Source organism: Anser brachyrhynchus (genome assembly GCF_964034855.1).
Source record: "Anser brachyrhynchus genome assembly, chromosome: 1".
Taxonomy (NCBI): Eukaryota; Metazoa; Chordata; class Aves; order Anseriformes; family Anatidae; genus Anser; species Anser brachyrhynchus.
Window position 1 is genome coordinate 43,046,121 of NC_137694.1, and position 17,974 is coordinate 43,064,094.

At 35.7% G+C, this 17,974-nt stretch overlaps 1 protein-coding gene across 7 annotated transcripts in view; it reads left to right on the forward strand.

Annotated features, from left to right (window-relative positions):
• PTPRQ (protein tyrosine phosphatase receptor type Q) overlaps nt 1–17,974 on the forward strand; it is a 138,235-nt gene that overhangs the window by 88,404 nt on the left and 31,857 nt on the right. For all 7 annotated transcript variants that reach the window (XM_080584383.1, XM_080584380.1, XM_080584384.1 and 4 more), the window contains 7 exons: nt 5,410–5,531; nt 8,959–9,145; nt 11,242–11,486; nt 12,397–12,463; nt 13,013–13,171; nt 14,362–14,584; nt 15,042–15,115. In XM_080584383.1, the coding sequence (XP_080440509.1) occupies nt 5,410–5,531; nt 8,959–9,145; nt 11,242–11,486; nt 12,397–12,463; nt 13,013–13,171; nt 14,362–14,584; nt 15,042–15,115 (1,077 nt within the window). The remainder of the gene's footprint in view (nt 1–5,409; nt 5,532–8,958; nt 9,146–11,241; nt 11,487–12,396; nt 12,464–13,012; nt 13,172–14,361; nt 14,585–15,041; nt 15,116–17,974) is intronic.

Below are 17,974 nucleotides of genomic sequence, written 5' to 3' on the forward strand. Positions count from 1 at the left end.
GAATCACAGAATGCTTTGGGTTGGAAGGGACCTTAAAGACCATCTGGTTCCAACCCTCCCGCCATGGTCAGGGACACCTCCCACCAGACCAGATTGCTGAAAGCCCCATCCAGCCTGGCCTTGAACAGCTCCAGGGATGGGACATCCACAGCTTCTCTGGGCAACCTGTGCCAGTGCCTCACCACTCTTTGAGAGAAGAATTTCTTCCTAATGTCTAATCTAAATCTACGCTTTTTCAGTTCAGAGCCATTAGCTCCTGTCCTATCACTACATGAGCTTTTAAAGTCCCTCCCCAGCTTTCCTGTAGGCACCCTTTAAGTACTGGAAGGCCACTATAAGGTCTCCCTGGAGCCTTCTCCAGGCTGAACATCCCCAGCTCTCTCCACCTGTCCCCAAAGGAGAGGTGCTCCAGCCCCCTGATCATCCTTGTGGCCCTCCTGTGGACTCACTTCAACAGGTCCACGTCCATGCAAATACTTTTCTTCCAAAAAATATTGCTGAACTTAGGAAAGATAGGGATTTAAAGCAGACGGAGAGGCAGATAATCAAAACACATGTGATCACATAAAGATAGGATTATCTTTATGATTTCCTGTCCAGACAGTGTCAGTTTGGTTTAAGAAAGAATTAGTTTCTTATCAGTCCCTCTGAGGAGTTGGAAGTTAAAAGCAGAAAAGCCTCTCTTGACTGCACAAACCACTTCCATGCTGATGCAGTGTTGTTCTCAGCACTAGGTTCCCAGTGTGCTCTATTAACCTGTTTAAAAACGTTTCTAGAAGTTCCACCAGCCCAGATGTGAGTGGCCCCTGGCCTGTGTCTATAGTGGGAGAAGAGGGCAGCAACACATTACCTGTGAACTAAATCAGTGACACATAGAGAGATGAACTGCCTATAAAACATACTGCCCCAGAGTCAAGGGAGCATGGTCTTTTTCCTGAGGCAACGGCAATCAGCTGAGGAGGAAAAAAGAGGAACGAGGCATGTCACAGCTGGGTAGCCAGCTGGCAGCTTCAGCAGCGCCAAGATCCTCCCTGAGCAGTGGTTGGACTTTGTGAAAGGCAGGTTTCCAGCTACCTGACCTTATGCACTCCACAGACTCATCTGTAAAAATATCATTAAATAGACTAAGAAATTTTATTTCTTCTTTTTCCTTTGCAAAGGTTACTCCCTGTAGCAGAGAAGAGAAATTTGGGGAGTGAACAAAAAAAACTTGTCCAGTGCTCTGGGAAGCCCTGCAGAGTGCATCCACAGAACAGGTGTAGCTCTCCCTCTCCTCTCTCTCTGTAGCTCCCCCTCTCCTCTCCCTCATGGACTGAGCCAAGCATCCTCTGGATTAGTCTGCTGGTACCCAGCCAATATACATGGTCTGTTAGGGCTTAAGGGTGCTTAAATGCTATGTAAAATAGCCTGAGTACTTAGCCCCTAAAATCAATGGGAGTTGTGTTTGCAGATTTGAGGGCAGAAGTTAGCAACCATTCTGATTTTATAGAAATGCCTCTGTAAGACATTGTTTCTGAAAAAAAAACCAAAACCCACAAACAAACAAACAAACAAACCACACATGTTACCTTGGTTGTGAAATAATACTCAAATGATTTTGCTTATGAAATAATTGGGTACTCAGAAATTTTTTGTTTCTCTCAAGCCTATAGTTATATTCAAGAATTTACAACATTTAAGCAAAAAACTGTTAGACTCGGTTCCAAGAATATAAAGAGATGAAATCTTGACAACAACAACAAAAAATACATAAAAGAAACTGTAAAGATATTCTTCACATTTTCAAGTGTTGAGTATTGGACTGTTCTGCTACAGCAGCAAAAGCTAATAATTCTTAATATCCAATGACAAAGGTGAGGATCTTTAATTCTTTATTTCAGTTGTTCATTATGAAGGTAAACTTAAGGCTAAGGGAATCATTTTTAAGATTCTTCTACTCACTTTCATGTTTCAAACAAAAAATAACGGCAGTGTTCTGTATTGAAAGAAGTTATAGTGTTACTCCATGGAAAATGTTACAGGTTATGCAGTACAGCCCAGTTCTCACAACCAGATAAACTATTCAGCCTTCTGTCTTGCAGATTATTTTCACAGGAACTGTCCTACTGTCTCATAAACTAGTTTGATGGCACTGTTATTGCTTAGCTGATGGATTACCTAAGAGCCAAATCTGCTTTGCAAGATGAAATATTTTCAACATAACTTAGATTTATATAGTTACCAGTACAGAAGATCATAGTGCTGTGTCACAGGAAGGGAAAGGGCAACAAATGTTTTCCATAGCTAAGGGAACTTTGTTCCCTCACACCTGCTCCTCCACTGAGTTTCATTTTTGTATTTATAAGGAGAATAAGATTGGCTGAATTCATACTTTCTAAGAAAAACTTTGAAGGATGGATGTTAGCTGGTAAATGAAGGGCAGTGAGATCATTGAACTTATTTTGGATCTCATACAGTTACACAATGCAGTGCTTTTTGGTATACTTCCAAGTCTCCTAATGCCAGGATATACTAAGATACAAAGGAAAATCCCAGATGTTAGAATGTCCTATGAAGGATAGGACAAAGATGCATGGGGCAGAGTTATGCTACCTTCTTTCCCAATCCCTGCTGATACCCAGTTGCTTGGTACACTTCAAAAAATATTTCTGTGTGGTGAAAAACTTTGGCTGTATACCAGATAGATTTTGCCTGGGAGAACTTGGTTTTCTGTGTTCCTTTCATTCTCTCAGAACTCAATATTGGAGATTAAGTATGGTCTAGTATAAGATATAAATGTTTCAATTTATGTAAAAGTAACTTAGGTAATTATAAAACGAAATAAGTGAGCCTCACACTTAAATTTTGGTGGGAAAAAGAAAAAGGGCTGGTCTTAACCAAACTGGCAAGCATGAATTTCTGTTAGAAGATTGGACTATTCAGACTTATTTTTGAGGATTATCCTAAATGATGGGCTATCCAGACTTATGTTTAAGCTAACACACTTAACTGCTGCCTTAGCATCAGGACACAGATGGATGGGAAAGATGACCCTGACCTCCATAAGACCCACATTCCTCTGCAAGGATAGAAGCATGATAATCAGGAAATGATGGTTATTAGTTACAGAAAATGCATTATTGTGAAAACCAGGAGAAAAGTGCTTATGAGAGGAAGTGATTGGATTATGGCGGAATGAGAGAATAAGTCTAGGTCATTTCTACTGAGTAAATTGCTGTGATTTATAAGAGAAAGGGTATAGTGATACCATGGACTTGTATTGACTGGATTCATTTCACAAACAAACTTAAATCAGAATATGGCAGCTACCTACTGAAGCAAAACATTTTTTAGAAAGATGCTTTTTGTAAAACATGAGGCATTTCAGACACATTTCATTTGCTAGTTGCCTAAGTATGCAGCTTATTTCAGAAAATATTTAATTTTAGTATCATTCAGTTGATGTCTGATACTGTACTTTTCATGATGAAAATAAACCAGGTATTAATGCTTACATGTATTTTAGATCAGTGTCTTAAGTACAGTATGCTCAATTAGAATTTTCTTGAAAGTGTCTCAAAATGTGTCAAATAGAACATGAGTATGGAAATAAAATAACTTCAGGTTGGATAATTTGCAGATTAGGTTATGCTTAAAGTCATTTCATGCCATCATCGTCTAATGAATAAGTGTAATTGGCTTTGGGGAAAAAAAAAAAAAAGAACGATTAAATGCTCCATTCATGCTATAAAAGAGTAATGGAAGTTTACCTATGGAAACCTGGTAGGTTTGGAAACGAACAAAGGCTTGAGAAACTATATACAGTTTTATACTGTTTTTCAGAAAGTTCAGTTGGAGATGAAGATACGAGCACTACCACAGTTACTGAGAGCACTATTCACAGTAAAAGTCACTGTTTGAACAAGTCTCATATGTAGTACCTGAAAAATAAGCCTAATTTGCTCTAATTCTGTTTTTTAGGGGAACAGTGTTTTCACCACCCCTTATGTGCCTTCATACACAGTTCACTCAGTTACAGTCTTCATTCAGTTGTTTGACCCTATTCAGTATTTTAGAGGGCTGCTTCCAATGTCTGAATTTGATCCTCCCTACAAAGTCTAGTATATTCCTGCTAATCCTGGCACACCACTCTACCTCCTATATCCAATATCCTGAACTCTTCACAGTACCTTCTCAGCTCCCAGTTTTTCCTGTTTTATTCTGCAAACATGGTGCAAAATGTGCACCTTCACAGTGCAAAATCTCTCCTCGTGAGGCTTCACAACTAATTTCAGTAGTTACATACCTTCTTCTGTGCTATTTTTCATTTTCCTAATATTTTCTACCTAACAAGCTAAGTAACTTTGTATACACTAAAATTTTCCTCGTAAAACTCTCTGACAGACTGTTTGCTGATATGTGTTAATCATTGCTGTAATTTTTTGTGGTAGATTAAAAAAAAAAAAAAAAAGCACCATGAAGCCAAGGAATTGCACACAAATTTGTTGTGGCTTCTATAACACGCTGTTCACTGGTATATGTCACAGTTGTCTTTTTTGTAGTAGACAAAAGAGGAAGGCACCATGGAGCAAATTTATGGCATTATATACAAATCTGTTGTCCATTTTATTCCAAATTTTAGCATCCCCAAATTTACCACAGGCATTAAGAAAAAGTAATGCCACTTACTCTGAGACTTGCCGTATTGTTATATGAATTCAAGAAGTTAATTAATTTCTCATTTATGGGTAAGAAATAACTAGGTGAATTCGCATATCACCATGACAAAAGGAAATTTTAGGAAACACTATTTTTTAACGTGATCATTCTTCCCTTCTTACAATTCCTGTTAGTTTTTGGTATGTATTTTCCAGTGTTTCTCAACATGTTAAGAGTAAGTGAAAATGAAACCTAGATTTTTTTTTCTGTATATATTTTTTGTACCAGTACTGTCCAATATTGTTGGAAGTCTTTTCCAGCTCACAGAAGACCTTGTATTTTGATAATTTCTTGTTCTTTGCATGATTAGTCTGACAGACTTTCTCCTGTATATTATGCATGCCTATTCATGTAAATAGCTATATATATATTTTGCTTGTGTCATGCAAAATGCATGTAATCAACCTGTAATAGAAAAAAAAAGACAACAACAAAAGAAACTGTTGTTTCCAGTTACAATGATGTTGTAGGCATTTAAGACACTATAAATGCTGTGATACGTTTAACAAAAGCTGTGTTTCTAAATCCCAGTGTATACTTTATAAATGAGAACAAAAAATGTTATAATTATTTAAGCAGTCTACAATAGTAAATTTGTGACAAAGTTTTATTTTCAAATAGAAAAATAATCTCTACTGGCTGCTAAAATTGCTGGTTTATTTGTTGTGAACTTCTCTGGCTGTGATTCACATAAGTATTTTTTTTCTGTAGCTCCAGATGGTCCTCCAGAAAATGTGACAGTGTTAGCTACATCTCCTCACAGTATTAATATCAGCTGGAGTGAACCTGTCGTCATTACTGGACCAACATGCTATCTCATAGACATTACCTCAGTAAGACAACTCTGTTCTATTTTTGATAATAATACAGATGCTTAGTGATATAAAAACTCACAACAGATTTTTTTTTAATGGAAGTTATAGGATAGACATAAACTGGAGTGAAAAATGATATGACTGACGTGGCCATTTTCACATAAACTCCACCAAAGAATTCATTATACATTTACAAATTTCTTAATGGGAGATAGATTAATTAATTGATATGAAAGAATGTGTGCTAATAGATCTTGCACAATAAAAGGTTTAGCTATAATTGTATGCAGCAAAACAATAGCTGAGCTTTGCAGAGGTGTACCTTGTTCCAACAATAATGATATTGTTTACCAGTAAAAATGATAATGACTTATTTTTGATCCAAAGAAAAAGGTCATTGTCATAATTTTACAGACGAGTGGAGAGCCTAGCAATCAGAAGTGACTTGTACGAAGTTACACAGTGCATCAGAGGGCCAATTTTAAAGTCAAACCAGATTTTTCACTTTCCACTCGGTGCTCTGTCCATCAAAATAACTGTATTTTGGTAGCACAGCAATAACACTTCTTTCTTCTTGATCTTTATAAGCAGAAAAAGCCTGACATAAGAGAAAATCTCTATTGGCCTTTTTCTTTTCTTCCTGTACTGCCCTTAAAACAACCATTAATAAACCACAAGTCATTTCATGCCCTGCAGCAAGATATGGAACTTTCAGTTTGAGCACATGAGAAGTTTTAAGTACAATAGAGATTCCCTGATAGTTCAGAAATTATACAGGGCTATCTGTGTAAAAGGGAAGGAGTTTACTAGACTTTAGTAAGGAAAACTTGCTGTTTGCAGCTTCAAAAATTCTGCATCAATCTGTTAGATAATGGGGGAAAAATAAAGAATGCTTCAAACAATTCAAAGACCATATATAGAAAGTTTTCTCTTCTCTGAGAAAAAAATAATATTATTGTCTATACATTTTAAGTGTTTCTAAATGAATCATAAGGATTACAGATATGCTAAAGTATTAATGATGAGATTTTTGTGCAATTAAAATTTCTAAGGAGATTAGTAAAAAAGCAATTTTTTTTAAACTCCTCAGTATAGTTACAATGGAGAGTAATGTGTACTGCTGTTTTCCCTTTCTTAAAATTGATTCTAGAATATGTACAGCACATAAGTAATGGAAGGAATTGTTCCTTGGCCCATTAGGCAGGACACAAGAAATTAGATAACAATCTGTATTCCACCTTTACTAAAGTTAGAGAAGACTTCTTTCTGGTGAAAATTTCCTGTCCCTTTTGTCTAAATTTCATGATAATACATCAACAGTAAAACTACTTTTCAAGCTTTTAATAAAACTTTCAAATTAAAATATTAAAGATTGATGGTTTGTGTGCAATATTTAATTATTTTATTGATTAAATAAACTATTCCTCTTTTGTCTGATAATTCCTAAATTATAAACGGGCGTCATCAGATTCTGCACTATGAAAATGTTGTGAATACCTGAGCAATGGAAGTTACAGTAAAATTCCTTATTAAGATGAACTGTGGAATTTTTCCTGCCAGCATTTAGAATAAACTTAAAAACCCATTTTGATATGGTCAATTTGTTGGACCTTGTTTTTGTTTTTAAAAAGTTGTATTTTTTTGCCCAAATATATTTCAAGTATGCCGTTTTATCTTTAGGGATTCCTTGTTACCTGATGTTATCTTTCTAATGATCAGTAGCTACAGGTGTCAGTTCTGTAGATAATTCTCTTAATAGACAAATCTACTACTTCCTAAAGGCCAATATACCTGTCACAATATGTTTGCAAAGAAAATTTAAACGTATGTTTTATTTTCCCAGTGGGAACTTTTTGTGAAGACTCCAAATTCCACAAAATTCTGCATGTACAAATTTGTTCATTTTAGTTCTCAGCTGAGAGTTTTTAAGGATTTACAAAAATTAGCTCACAGAACAGAATAGTTTCAGATTTCTACTCTGACGTATTTATTCTTAAAAGACCTTAATTAGTATTTTTTAATAATGTATTCGGATTTTATAAGGCAAATGGAACCAAACCGTACAACTTTAGAAATAATATAAATATAATGATGCATTGTTGTGATTGTATTTTAGCTCTGGTATAAATATTTATATGCCAGATTTTTGATAGTCAGATAGGAAAAGCCCTTGATGGCCATCCCAGGAAATGAATGTCTGTTTAGTCCATCAGAAAGTTTAGTTCAGGTTAATTCTCAGTGGGGATAGATGCATATCTGTCAAATAAAAGGTATGATTGAACTATTCTAATGTTTTAGCAGCTGTGTTTAATACAGATTACATCCAGTGGGAAAACTACTGTACAGCTTCCTAATCCTCTTTTCAAATAACATACTGAAGAAACAATAATGAAAACATCATTAACTGAAGTACTGGGAATAGACATAAAAAGAATTTTGAAAATGATACTTGATCATATGCTAGAAAAGCCCCCATATTTTATCTTTCTCCTTTTTTAAGCTAAGATTAGATTGGATATAAAGCTCAACATTGTATATTTTTCTACAGAACTACAGATTACTTTAGAAGTAGGGATCTCAATAAGTAATCTTGTCCATATTCTTGCTATAATGCAGAAACAAGCATACCTGGAATCTTCCTGACAGGCAATTCATTATCTTGTTCTTAAAAATGTCCAATGTGGAAAGCTTCTCAGCAACCTTCCATAGATTATTCCAGTTTTTAACTAACATTACAGTCACAGCCTTAGTTATATGGTTAGGTATATTGTTGCAATTTTTGTAATATTTGTTATCTTTTTTAGTGCAAAGATCATTTCTATCTGTATTTTCTCAAACACCAAAACCAATGGATTATCCTCAGTTCAGTAACATCCTTCTTATATTTTGAAGTTATTACTGTCTTCTGCCATCTTTCCCTTTCTAGATTAATCCCCAATTATTTAAACTTTCCAGCTCTTCTAGTGACAGAATTACTCCGTTCTACAGTCTTAGCTGTAGTGTTGTTATTAATGAATCCCAAGAAGAATTGCTTTCTCTGTGGTGCTATCAACATTGTAAATTGCTACCCAATTTTCTTTTCATTTTTGTATTCCAAACCATTTAAAACTATATAGCTGATCATCTTCTGGATCTCTGCCTAGGTTGTTTCCCATTTCAGATTAGTACTGCTCCCTTGACCCACTGTCTGCCAATCGGTCTATGTTTGCTCATTGGAAGAGGGCACCAAGTTCCTTCCAACCCAACCCAAACAAACAGCCCACTTCCTATATTACACAAAGTGTTTAAGAAGCAACATGAGTGGGGTGGGTGTATACCCCCCTGTGCAGCAGTTAGGAAAGGAGGGAAATACAAGTTAAATATGGTGTTCAAATAGTAATGCCCTGCTGTTGGCTGTTTGAAATCTTGTAAATCTTTTATTTTTTATTTTTTTTTTATTTTGCAGGTAGATAATGACAATTATAAAGCCCAGTTCCTGAAGAAAAATGATGAGGGTAAAATCCTAGAAATTTCTGATTTGAAGGCATTTACAAGGTATTCTGTAGTAATCATTGCCTTTACGGGTGACGTTAATGCTGCAGCCATTGAAGGCAAGGCTAGTTCTTCAGTAATTGTCTCCACTTTTGAAGCAGGTTTGTATTTTTCTCCACTTCATCTGGATCAAAGTTTGCTGTTTTTTCTTTCATCTGATAAATGACAATTTTGAAGACACGGTGTGCTTTTAATGCAGATTTGTTCTCACAATATTTTTTTCTTTAATGTTTAGAAGGTGCCAATCAGCAAGAAAGTGATGGTGATAATACATAATAAGATTTACCTTTAAGTGAATTGGATCACACTGCTTATAAATGGCACCTGTACTGACCTTAGGACATAATTTGTATATTCGTAGTGTAAGGAGGTTGGTAGCCCATAAGTGTAGTGCTAAAGTCAGCTCTACCACATTTTCAAAACAATCAGGCAGATATTAAGGTGAAAAACCTGCTGATGCTATTAAGTTTAACAGAGAAATAAAATTGAGCGCTGAATGTGAGGAACTATATGAGGACTCATGACACCAAGAGGCTTTACAGTAAAGTAGACAACATTTGCTTAGCAAAATATAAACATGTACATGGGAAAGATACAGTTCTATCTTAACATACATAGTTCCTGGTTGTGCTCCGTCTGCTACTTTTGCAGGTTTTGAGTTGTTCACTAAGGATATTTAAAAAAAAAACACATTTTTTTTCTGAAAAAATATTGAAGTTTTGCTTCATTCAAACTAATTATCAACTCAGTCTAAAGTACAATTTCTTTATCTATAGTGAGGTTAGCTCCAGGTCAACTGGTTTAGCTATATATCCAAATTAATTTCAGATTAGCATATACTACATAGTGATTGTATTTATCATTTATCTTTCCTTTCATGTATGAAAATCTAATGTCCCTAGTGATATGATGTGTGTGTGCGTATATGTACGTATATATATAATGCCTTTAATATGTCAAATTCTAAAGTTTTCATGACCTGTTTATATCCCCAGGGATTTTTATTGTGGAAAAATGAATGAAGATTAAATTTGTTGGTAGCTGTGTCTGTCTTGTGAGCTATCTTTTTTGATTTGTGAGCCACCTTTTTTGGTAGCCTTTTCTTTCATGTGAAAGTGTGATACATTAGAAGGTTGGGTAACCGTAGTGAAGAACAGTTGTTTTTTCCATCTCATCTCATCTCATCTCATCTGGTTTGCACAGTCTAGCACACAGCTGAGTATCTGAGGAAGACAGGACTAATTTACATAGACTTTACTCCTCTAGAGAAACCTGAGCTTTCACTCATTGGCTGGGGTTAAAAAGAAAAAGAAAAGAAAAGAAAAAAAAAGAAAAGAAAAAAAAGGAAGATTGACAACTGCATCTAAATCCTTGGCTGAGGGAATGTTTTTACTTTCAGTTACTTGATTTCACTGTTTAGAGGTCATGCTACATATTTGTCTGCTCAGGTAGAGCAGTAAATATTCAGCTGCCTGGAAAGAATGTTACAGCCTTTTTCTTTCAGACAGGGACATTGGGAAAATGATTTATACCTCTGCTGTCTTGACAATAAACTACTGGAATAAAGTTTGACAAATAACTGTCTTTGGCAAAAGTGCATGTTGTGTTTGTGTGGTTGTTGGCTTCTGATACATTTCTGGACAGAAGCTGAAACACTTGTTTGACCTGTTGTAATTCCCTGCATATGTCTGGGCATCAGCTAGTGGAAAACTTTTTTCTTAGAGTTAGCTGTGGTAAGCATGGTGGCTTGTTTATATGTTGGGAAGGAGCTCACTGTTGACAGAAGGCTTTCAGGAAAGGATACTCAAGACTAACACTTGCTTCTTGCTTGTCAGCCCATGAGAGGATCTGTTTACCTCAGGATATATTTCAAGGTACAATGGTGCCTTCAGGCTTTCTGAGTAGAAAATCAGAAGAAACTTTTCTGAGTAGAAACTAATGAGGGTTATCTAACAATTATTTTTAACATTTATAGCATTAAATGCTATCATCAAGAATAATATTTCACTACAAATTTAACTTTTATTTGTCTTTGTAAATATTTACATAAATAATAAAAATTGAGATTATTTTGGTAAAAGCAGAAGCTACAAATGAAATATAGATATGTGAAAGTATAATTTGTAATTTTTCAGGTTTTACTCTAATAGTCATAGTAGTGAACTGATTTAAGTGGATTACTAAATGTCTGTTTCAGTGCCTGAAGACCCACCTAACAACGTAACATTTCAGAAGATACCTGATGAGGTAACAAAGTTCCAAGTGACATTTGTGCCGCCATCTGAACCAAATGGGAATATTCAGGTGTATCAAGCTATGGTGTACAATGAAGATGACCCTGCTGCTATCTGGATCCACAACCTTAGTGTCATTGATAAAACAGATCAGTCGGTCACTGCGATGATAGAAGGACTGAAAGGAGGACATACCTATAATGTCAGCGTAAGAATTAATACTTTTTCTTTGGTGTGATTGAGCGATTAGCCTGGATAGGGAACACAGAACTAAGCCAAATCAAAACTGTCATACAGAGAATGTTAGCTGGGTTGTGAAGAATGTGAAGTCTGAGGAAAGAGGGGAACAATGAGAAGGGAGGAGTGAATGGGAGCCCAAAACATCACTAGTGGTAGCTGTGCACAAGTTCATGTCCTACTGAAGCAGCCTGTGACACATTGTCACAGGCACAAGACTAAATTTCTCTCTTAATTCCAGCACTTGCATTGCAAATTTGGTTCAGATGAAAGGTCCAGTTCTGCAAGGGGAGCTTACTAGAAGACTATGCTTGTAGTCGTAGAATCACAGAGTGGTTTGGGTTGCAAAGGACCTTAAAGGTCATCTACTTTCAAACCTTCTGCCATGGGCAGGGACACCTCCCATCAGACCAGGTTGCTCAAAGCCCCATCCAACCTGGCCTTGAACACTTCCAGAAATGGGGCATCAACAGTTTCTCTGGGAAACCTGTCAACCTTTGAGTAAAGAATTTCTTCCTAATATCTAATCTAAGCCTGCCCTCTTTCAGCTTAAAGCTGTTACCCTTTTTCCTGTCACTACACTCCCTGAGAGAGTCCCTCTCTATGTGAAAGAGTCCTTTCATATAATCAGAGAATCATACGTGAGAGGTGGCAACATAACTGTTCAAGTAGGTTTGTTTTTCTCCTTTTTGTAAGAGCTACATTACAAGTGATAAAGGATTACTGTACTTAGGATTGTAAAGAAATATGAGGTAAGTTCTAGCAAAGTGTGAATGGCATGAAAGGAGTGTTTCAGCATTCATTGTTGCTTCAGGTATATCTAGATTTGGCTGATTTGAAGCTAGTACAAATACTCATTAATAAGTGTTTGTTTTTTTAAGGTGTATGCAATTAATGGTGCAGGCGCAGGACCAAAAATTCAATTGAAAGTAACCATGGATATCAAAGGTATGTCTCAAAAAGAGCCCTTTTTCTGACATCTTTATAAATGCTGAAGAAGTTGTTTTTCTACCTGTGACTACATAGTTGTGTGCCTTTGTGTATTTTTAGAGGAAGTAGGAACAGGAGCACATAACTGATAGCCTGGAATTGCAGTGCTCAGTTTTGCTATGTGTCACTGATCATTTGCTAAACCATGTGCAGCACAGTGAAGCAAGCATATTGACATCAGTATTTTAGTTACCATCAGCAAACAGCTTAGAAGAATATAATGGAGGTATAACTAGTTATACGGTATCATATTCATGGAAATAAATACAGTTGTTGACTGAAATTCCTCTGAAAATCTAAAACAATATTTTTATTTTTTTAATGGAAAACTGATATGCAGAGGCATTTAAGAGAATACAGTTTTTAGAGGCTTAGAGCATGAATTAGGACATTAAATTGTCCCTGAAAATATGGCGATGATTTGTTTTCCGTAACACAGCTATGTGCCTGAACAAAGTACTTGCAGTGGAAAACAAAACTCTGTGGTATATCTTTGTTTAAAAACAGAACCGCCACGGCCTAAAAAGAAACCAGCACCTGTTTATGATACCAATGGGGCCTTACTTGTCACAGCCACAACAATTACAATCAGAATGCCAATATGCTATTACAGTGATGATCATGGACCTATCAAGAAGATACAGGTTCTTGTTGCGGAAGCTGGAGGTAGAATTTTATATATTCTCTTGAAAATTGTTTTCTGCTTTTTATAAATTTATTTTCAGCTTTTTTTTTTTTTTGGTTGTCAGAAACTTCATGTTAGAAAACAGCTGACAAAATTACTTTATCTGTGACAGCAGTACTAACAGCAAAGAGTCTTCCACAATACCTGTAGGCTGGGTTTTGAGAACACTTGCCAATGAAGCCCTACTGTTATCATTATATTTTCTTTATATTTTCTTCATCTTCTTGAAGAAATAAACACATTTGGCTTTTGTGAAGGATGAATAAATATAAAACTTTTTCTGCAAGTTTTTTTTTTTTTTTCTATTGCTATTAGTGTTGCCTGTAAAAGAATGCAGTCATGTGCAGTTGATATTTCCATTTCATAATGGGGGCAGAGGGATTTACATAAATCCCTTCTGTAGACTGTGGGTTAGAATGCGTATTCCCTTGTATGGACTGATGAACACTTACGCATGTGACCAGTCTCATGATACTCTTTTGAGTAATTGCCTACCAATGTGCGTGGGAGTTTCATGAGTGGACATCATATGGTCAGGCTTACTTTACCTAAGAAGGAAAAATTCGAGGTATTTACTTCGCTTGGTTTGCTATCTTTAAAAGTGTGGAGGTAAAGTATTCACATTAAGTGGTAGAGTCTCTCACCGTTTTCTGAATGATGTATTTCAGCACTAATCCTAGAGACATTTACTTCATAGCTATTTCTATGAAGTTTCTCTTGAACTGAACAATATGCAAATACCATGTTAAGAGATATTTTGAAGATTTTTCTCCTGTCAGAGTTGCTCGGTACTGACCACTTATGGAAAACTAGTCATTTCATTTATGAAACTGTATTTGGAGTAAACACTTTTTACCGTCTTTGCTAGATATTCCCAGTTTCAAAGTAAATGGATTGCACGAGTGATGTCTTCTACAGGCACAGCTTATGTGTGAAACTGACCCTGAAGTTTTCTAGCTGTGATTCAGTTGACTTACTCTTAGTTAGCAAAATACAGGTGGTGTGGGGTCTTTAGGACATTTGGGCTCAAGTAAAAAGAGAGCTACAGCCTTAGTTGTATAAATGGCACTAATAGCATGCTAAGTCCTTAAAAAAATAATCTTTTATTTAACTTATTTACAATCTGATTAGAATGTAAATTATTTCTGATTATTTCTTTTCTGGACAATAGCTCAGCATGATGGGAATGTTACTAAGTGGTATGATGCCTACTTCAACAGACCAAGACTGTATTTTACAAATGAAGGCTTTCCAAACCCACCATGTATAGAAGGAAAAGAAGATCTGAGTGGCAAAGAAGAGATATATGTCATCGGCACTGATACTACATGTATGATACCAGGCAGTCAAGATAAAATATGTAACGGCCCACTGAAACCAAGAAAACAGTACCTGTAAGTACGTTTGCCTGTATGTTAGTCCAAGAGAAACATTTAAGTGAAATATACATTTACACAAGCAAGTATAGATACATAAATAAATAAACAAAACAAGTAGTTCAATAATGAAAAGTTGGAGCTTGAAGTATCACTGTGTGTGTTAATTTCAAGTTTTTGTCTGAAGTGGAAGTATGGGAGACAATTATTTTTTAATTTTTTAGTGTTTACTGAGTTCCTAAATTAAATAAGCCCAAATTCAAGATATATAGCCTGCTTCATATAGTTTCATTATACATTTAACATATTGACACTGAGTCCTAGATGTCTGTCATAATGTCACTTTTGCAGGTGGATAAGGATACCAGGTTATATTATACTAAAACTTCAATAGTTTTTAGTTTCTAAATTAAATATTTTTAAGGAAATACACATAAACTTTATGTTAATTACTTTTCTTTGTTTTATTTTACAGGTTTAAGTTCAGAGCAACTAATGTTAAAGGACAGTTTACAGATTCTGACTTTTCTGATCCTGTCAAAACTTTAGGTATGGAGAGTGACATTCATTAAAGTATTTCTCTATTTCCAAAGAATTTAGACAATTTAATGTGCCTTTTTAGTAGACTGATTTCCCTGTAGTAAACAGTATCTATTTTTGTTGGACCTAGATTAACTAGGATGGTTGTTGCCTGGTGAGGAAATGCATCCATTCTTTCCTATGTCCTTTTCAGGATGTCTTACCTCAGCCTGGACCGTTAAATGAAAAAGAAATATTGTCAAAGTTCATTAGCAGAGATTCAGTTGTATCAATGAAAATACTATTTTGCCGGGATTGCTTACCTTGATTAGGTGGACTATAGTCAGAAGCTATGCTGTTTGTGCAATGTCCCTCTCTGTTCGATTTACTATTACAGCTATTCCAGTGAGCGTGGTGTAGTAAACCTCTCAGCTGCTGATCATTTCTTCAACTGGCAGGTCATTTGAGGACATGACCATGTAGCCCTTCAGCTTTTAGATACAGACAAAGCTCTGTATTAATAAATTAATATTGCCTAATAGAAACCATCTGGTTCTGATGTCACTGGCCAATAAGGCAGCTGTTACAGGGTCTCAAATCCAGCATGAATTCTTCCACGGAGGTGTTGATGTACCACCAAAATTGGGGCTTTATTGGGGCTTTAGCCCCAATAAATTAATTGGGGCTTTAGCCCTGACTTTCTGAAAAGGGATCCCAAGACAACTGGATGAGTACCCAGAAGAATTTTAGTGGGCACATATTTTTCATTTGGCATTCATCTTCTGTGATATGAGCTCCCTTATTCATCTAATCCATGTTAGAAATTTGTTACATGATCTGATATTGAAGATCCTGAAATGCTAATTCACTACCTGAATATTCTGAAAGGATCTGGCACTGTTTCTCCAGTCCTGAATGTTTCAGAAAGTGAAAGACAAAAGTTGTTTTTATTGGTTCTGAGTTAAAAATTTCTAATCCAATGAAGCAAGTAGCTTGACCAGTGAGGAAGAGACTTTATGTCTGATCAGAGAAAACAAGTCTGCTGGAAATGGGTCAGAATTTATCCAGTCAGATGGACATACCTGGGCACCTTTCTAACAGGAAACTCTGAAATTCTTAAAGAAATCATCAAGACAAATAGAGAAATTATGCTGTAGTAGCAGGCAGATAGTATAATTCATGCTATTCTTTTTTGTTATTGAAAACTTGTGATATTGTCTCCTGTGGTGTAAATCATAAAGAAGCAAGAGCTGTTTGTAGCTGAATAAAATGTAGTGGGATAAAAAATAGCCCTGATAAATTCCTCAAATGTCTATGGCTCCTAATATCCATATTCTATTGCCTTCTGTGCTAATGTTTAACATCAAGTACTGCTTTTTAAACAAAACTTAAGTGGAATAGGTAATTAAGAGTTCCTTCTGTGCTTTCATACAAAACTGTTGTGAAATCAACATCAAATTCATATATCACAAGTGTGACAGGTACTGCAGATGAGTAGCCTTGGTACAGCACCAGGACTGCTGTTGTCAGCCCCAGCACAGCCATTGCTGCATGTTAAGTGAATGAAGAAAGTTAGATTTTTTCAGACACATTTTCTCTTGAGACTCATAATTTGAGGAACCTTGCCTAAGTGTTTCTTTATAGAACATGCTTTGGTAATACGAACTTCAGACTTGCTCTAGAAGCATAACTCAGAAAACATGCTGAAAAGATCAGTAGCTGTTGGATATCTCTGTGGCCAATGACTTGTATTTCACTTGTAACAACACTACAATTTCTGAAGAAATTTATGCTGCCTGAAATCAGAAATGCAATTCCATTTTGAATCAATAATTATCTTTTGTAATAATCACTGAAATCTGTGTTTTGCTAACACAATACATTTGTTTTAGGAGATAAAACAATAACTTGAATTTTGTCATAGGTATTCATTAAAGCTCAGAAAACTTCCCTGATTATTTTGGTTTCTGAGTCTACTTATACTTTTGATCTGGAAAACCAGAAAACTGACCTTGTATCTGTGCAATTTAATACTACATGCTAAATAGGTTTGAAGAAAAAATATGGAAATCTATAAGAGAGATCTGTCACAGATTTCTGATACTCTTGTTAAGCAACAGCAATTTTGCTAGAGAGGAACAAAGAAGCAGAAACTATTGCAATACACAGCTGCAATAATGATTTTTTAATGGTAACAAAGAATACAATTTAGTATCGCCTTCCCACTCAGCCATACTTCGAGTACCACACCTCTCCTCTTCAGCTGGAGAAGTAGGGTTTCTTCCTTATAACTCATGACTGGGATTGCTAAAATAATGTCCATACTACAAGGAAAGGTCAAGATTTTTCCAAGAGATAATTAAGATGTGGTGGCAAATACTGTTTAAAACTGTAGTACATCATGGCAGCTTATAGCCATTCTATAAACTGTAATAGCTATTTCAGCAAATCATTGTGGGCAACTCAGTAGTCCTGTACAAGTATGATCTTTTTCCATATGAAATAAAAAGCCATTGAAACAGGAAATAATCAAAACTTTTTTTGTTGTTGATGCCATCTTATGAGTAGATCAATCACAGAGATCAGGGACTTCTTCATTGCTTTTCCCCTTGCAACATTGTTTTATATACTTGCTTTTTTCTTGTTGTCTGGGCCTGGTCTAAATTGTTTTGACCTTGTAGCACCCTGTGTTGCACCTGAGGCTTTACTAATGCAGTGGAGGAATTATGTCAGGTGTTTAGAAAACTATGCTTAATTCTCTGTACTACAAAGCTATGTCTGTCATTTCATACAAGCCTTATATCGCTTATTCATGTTGCTTGTGGTCTACAATAATCACAAATTTACAATAAATTGCTACCTAACCTACTGTTTACTGTGCTGTATTAT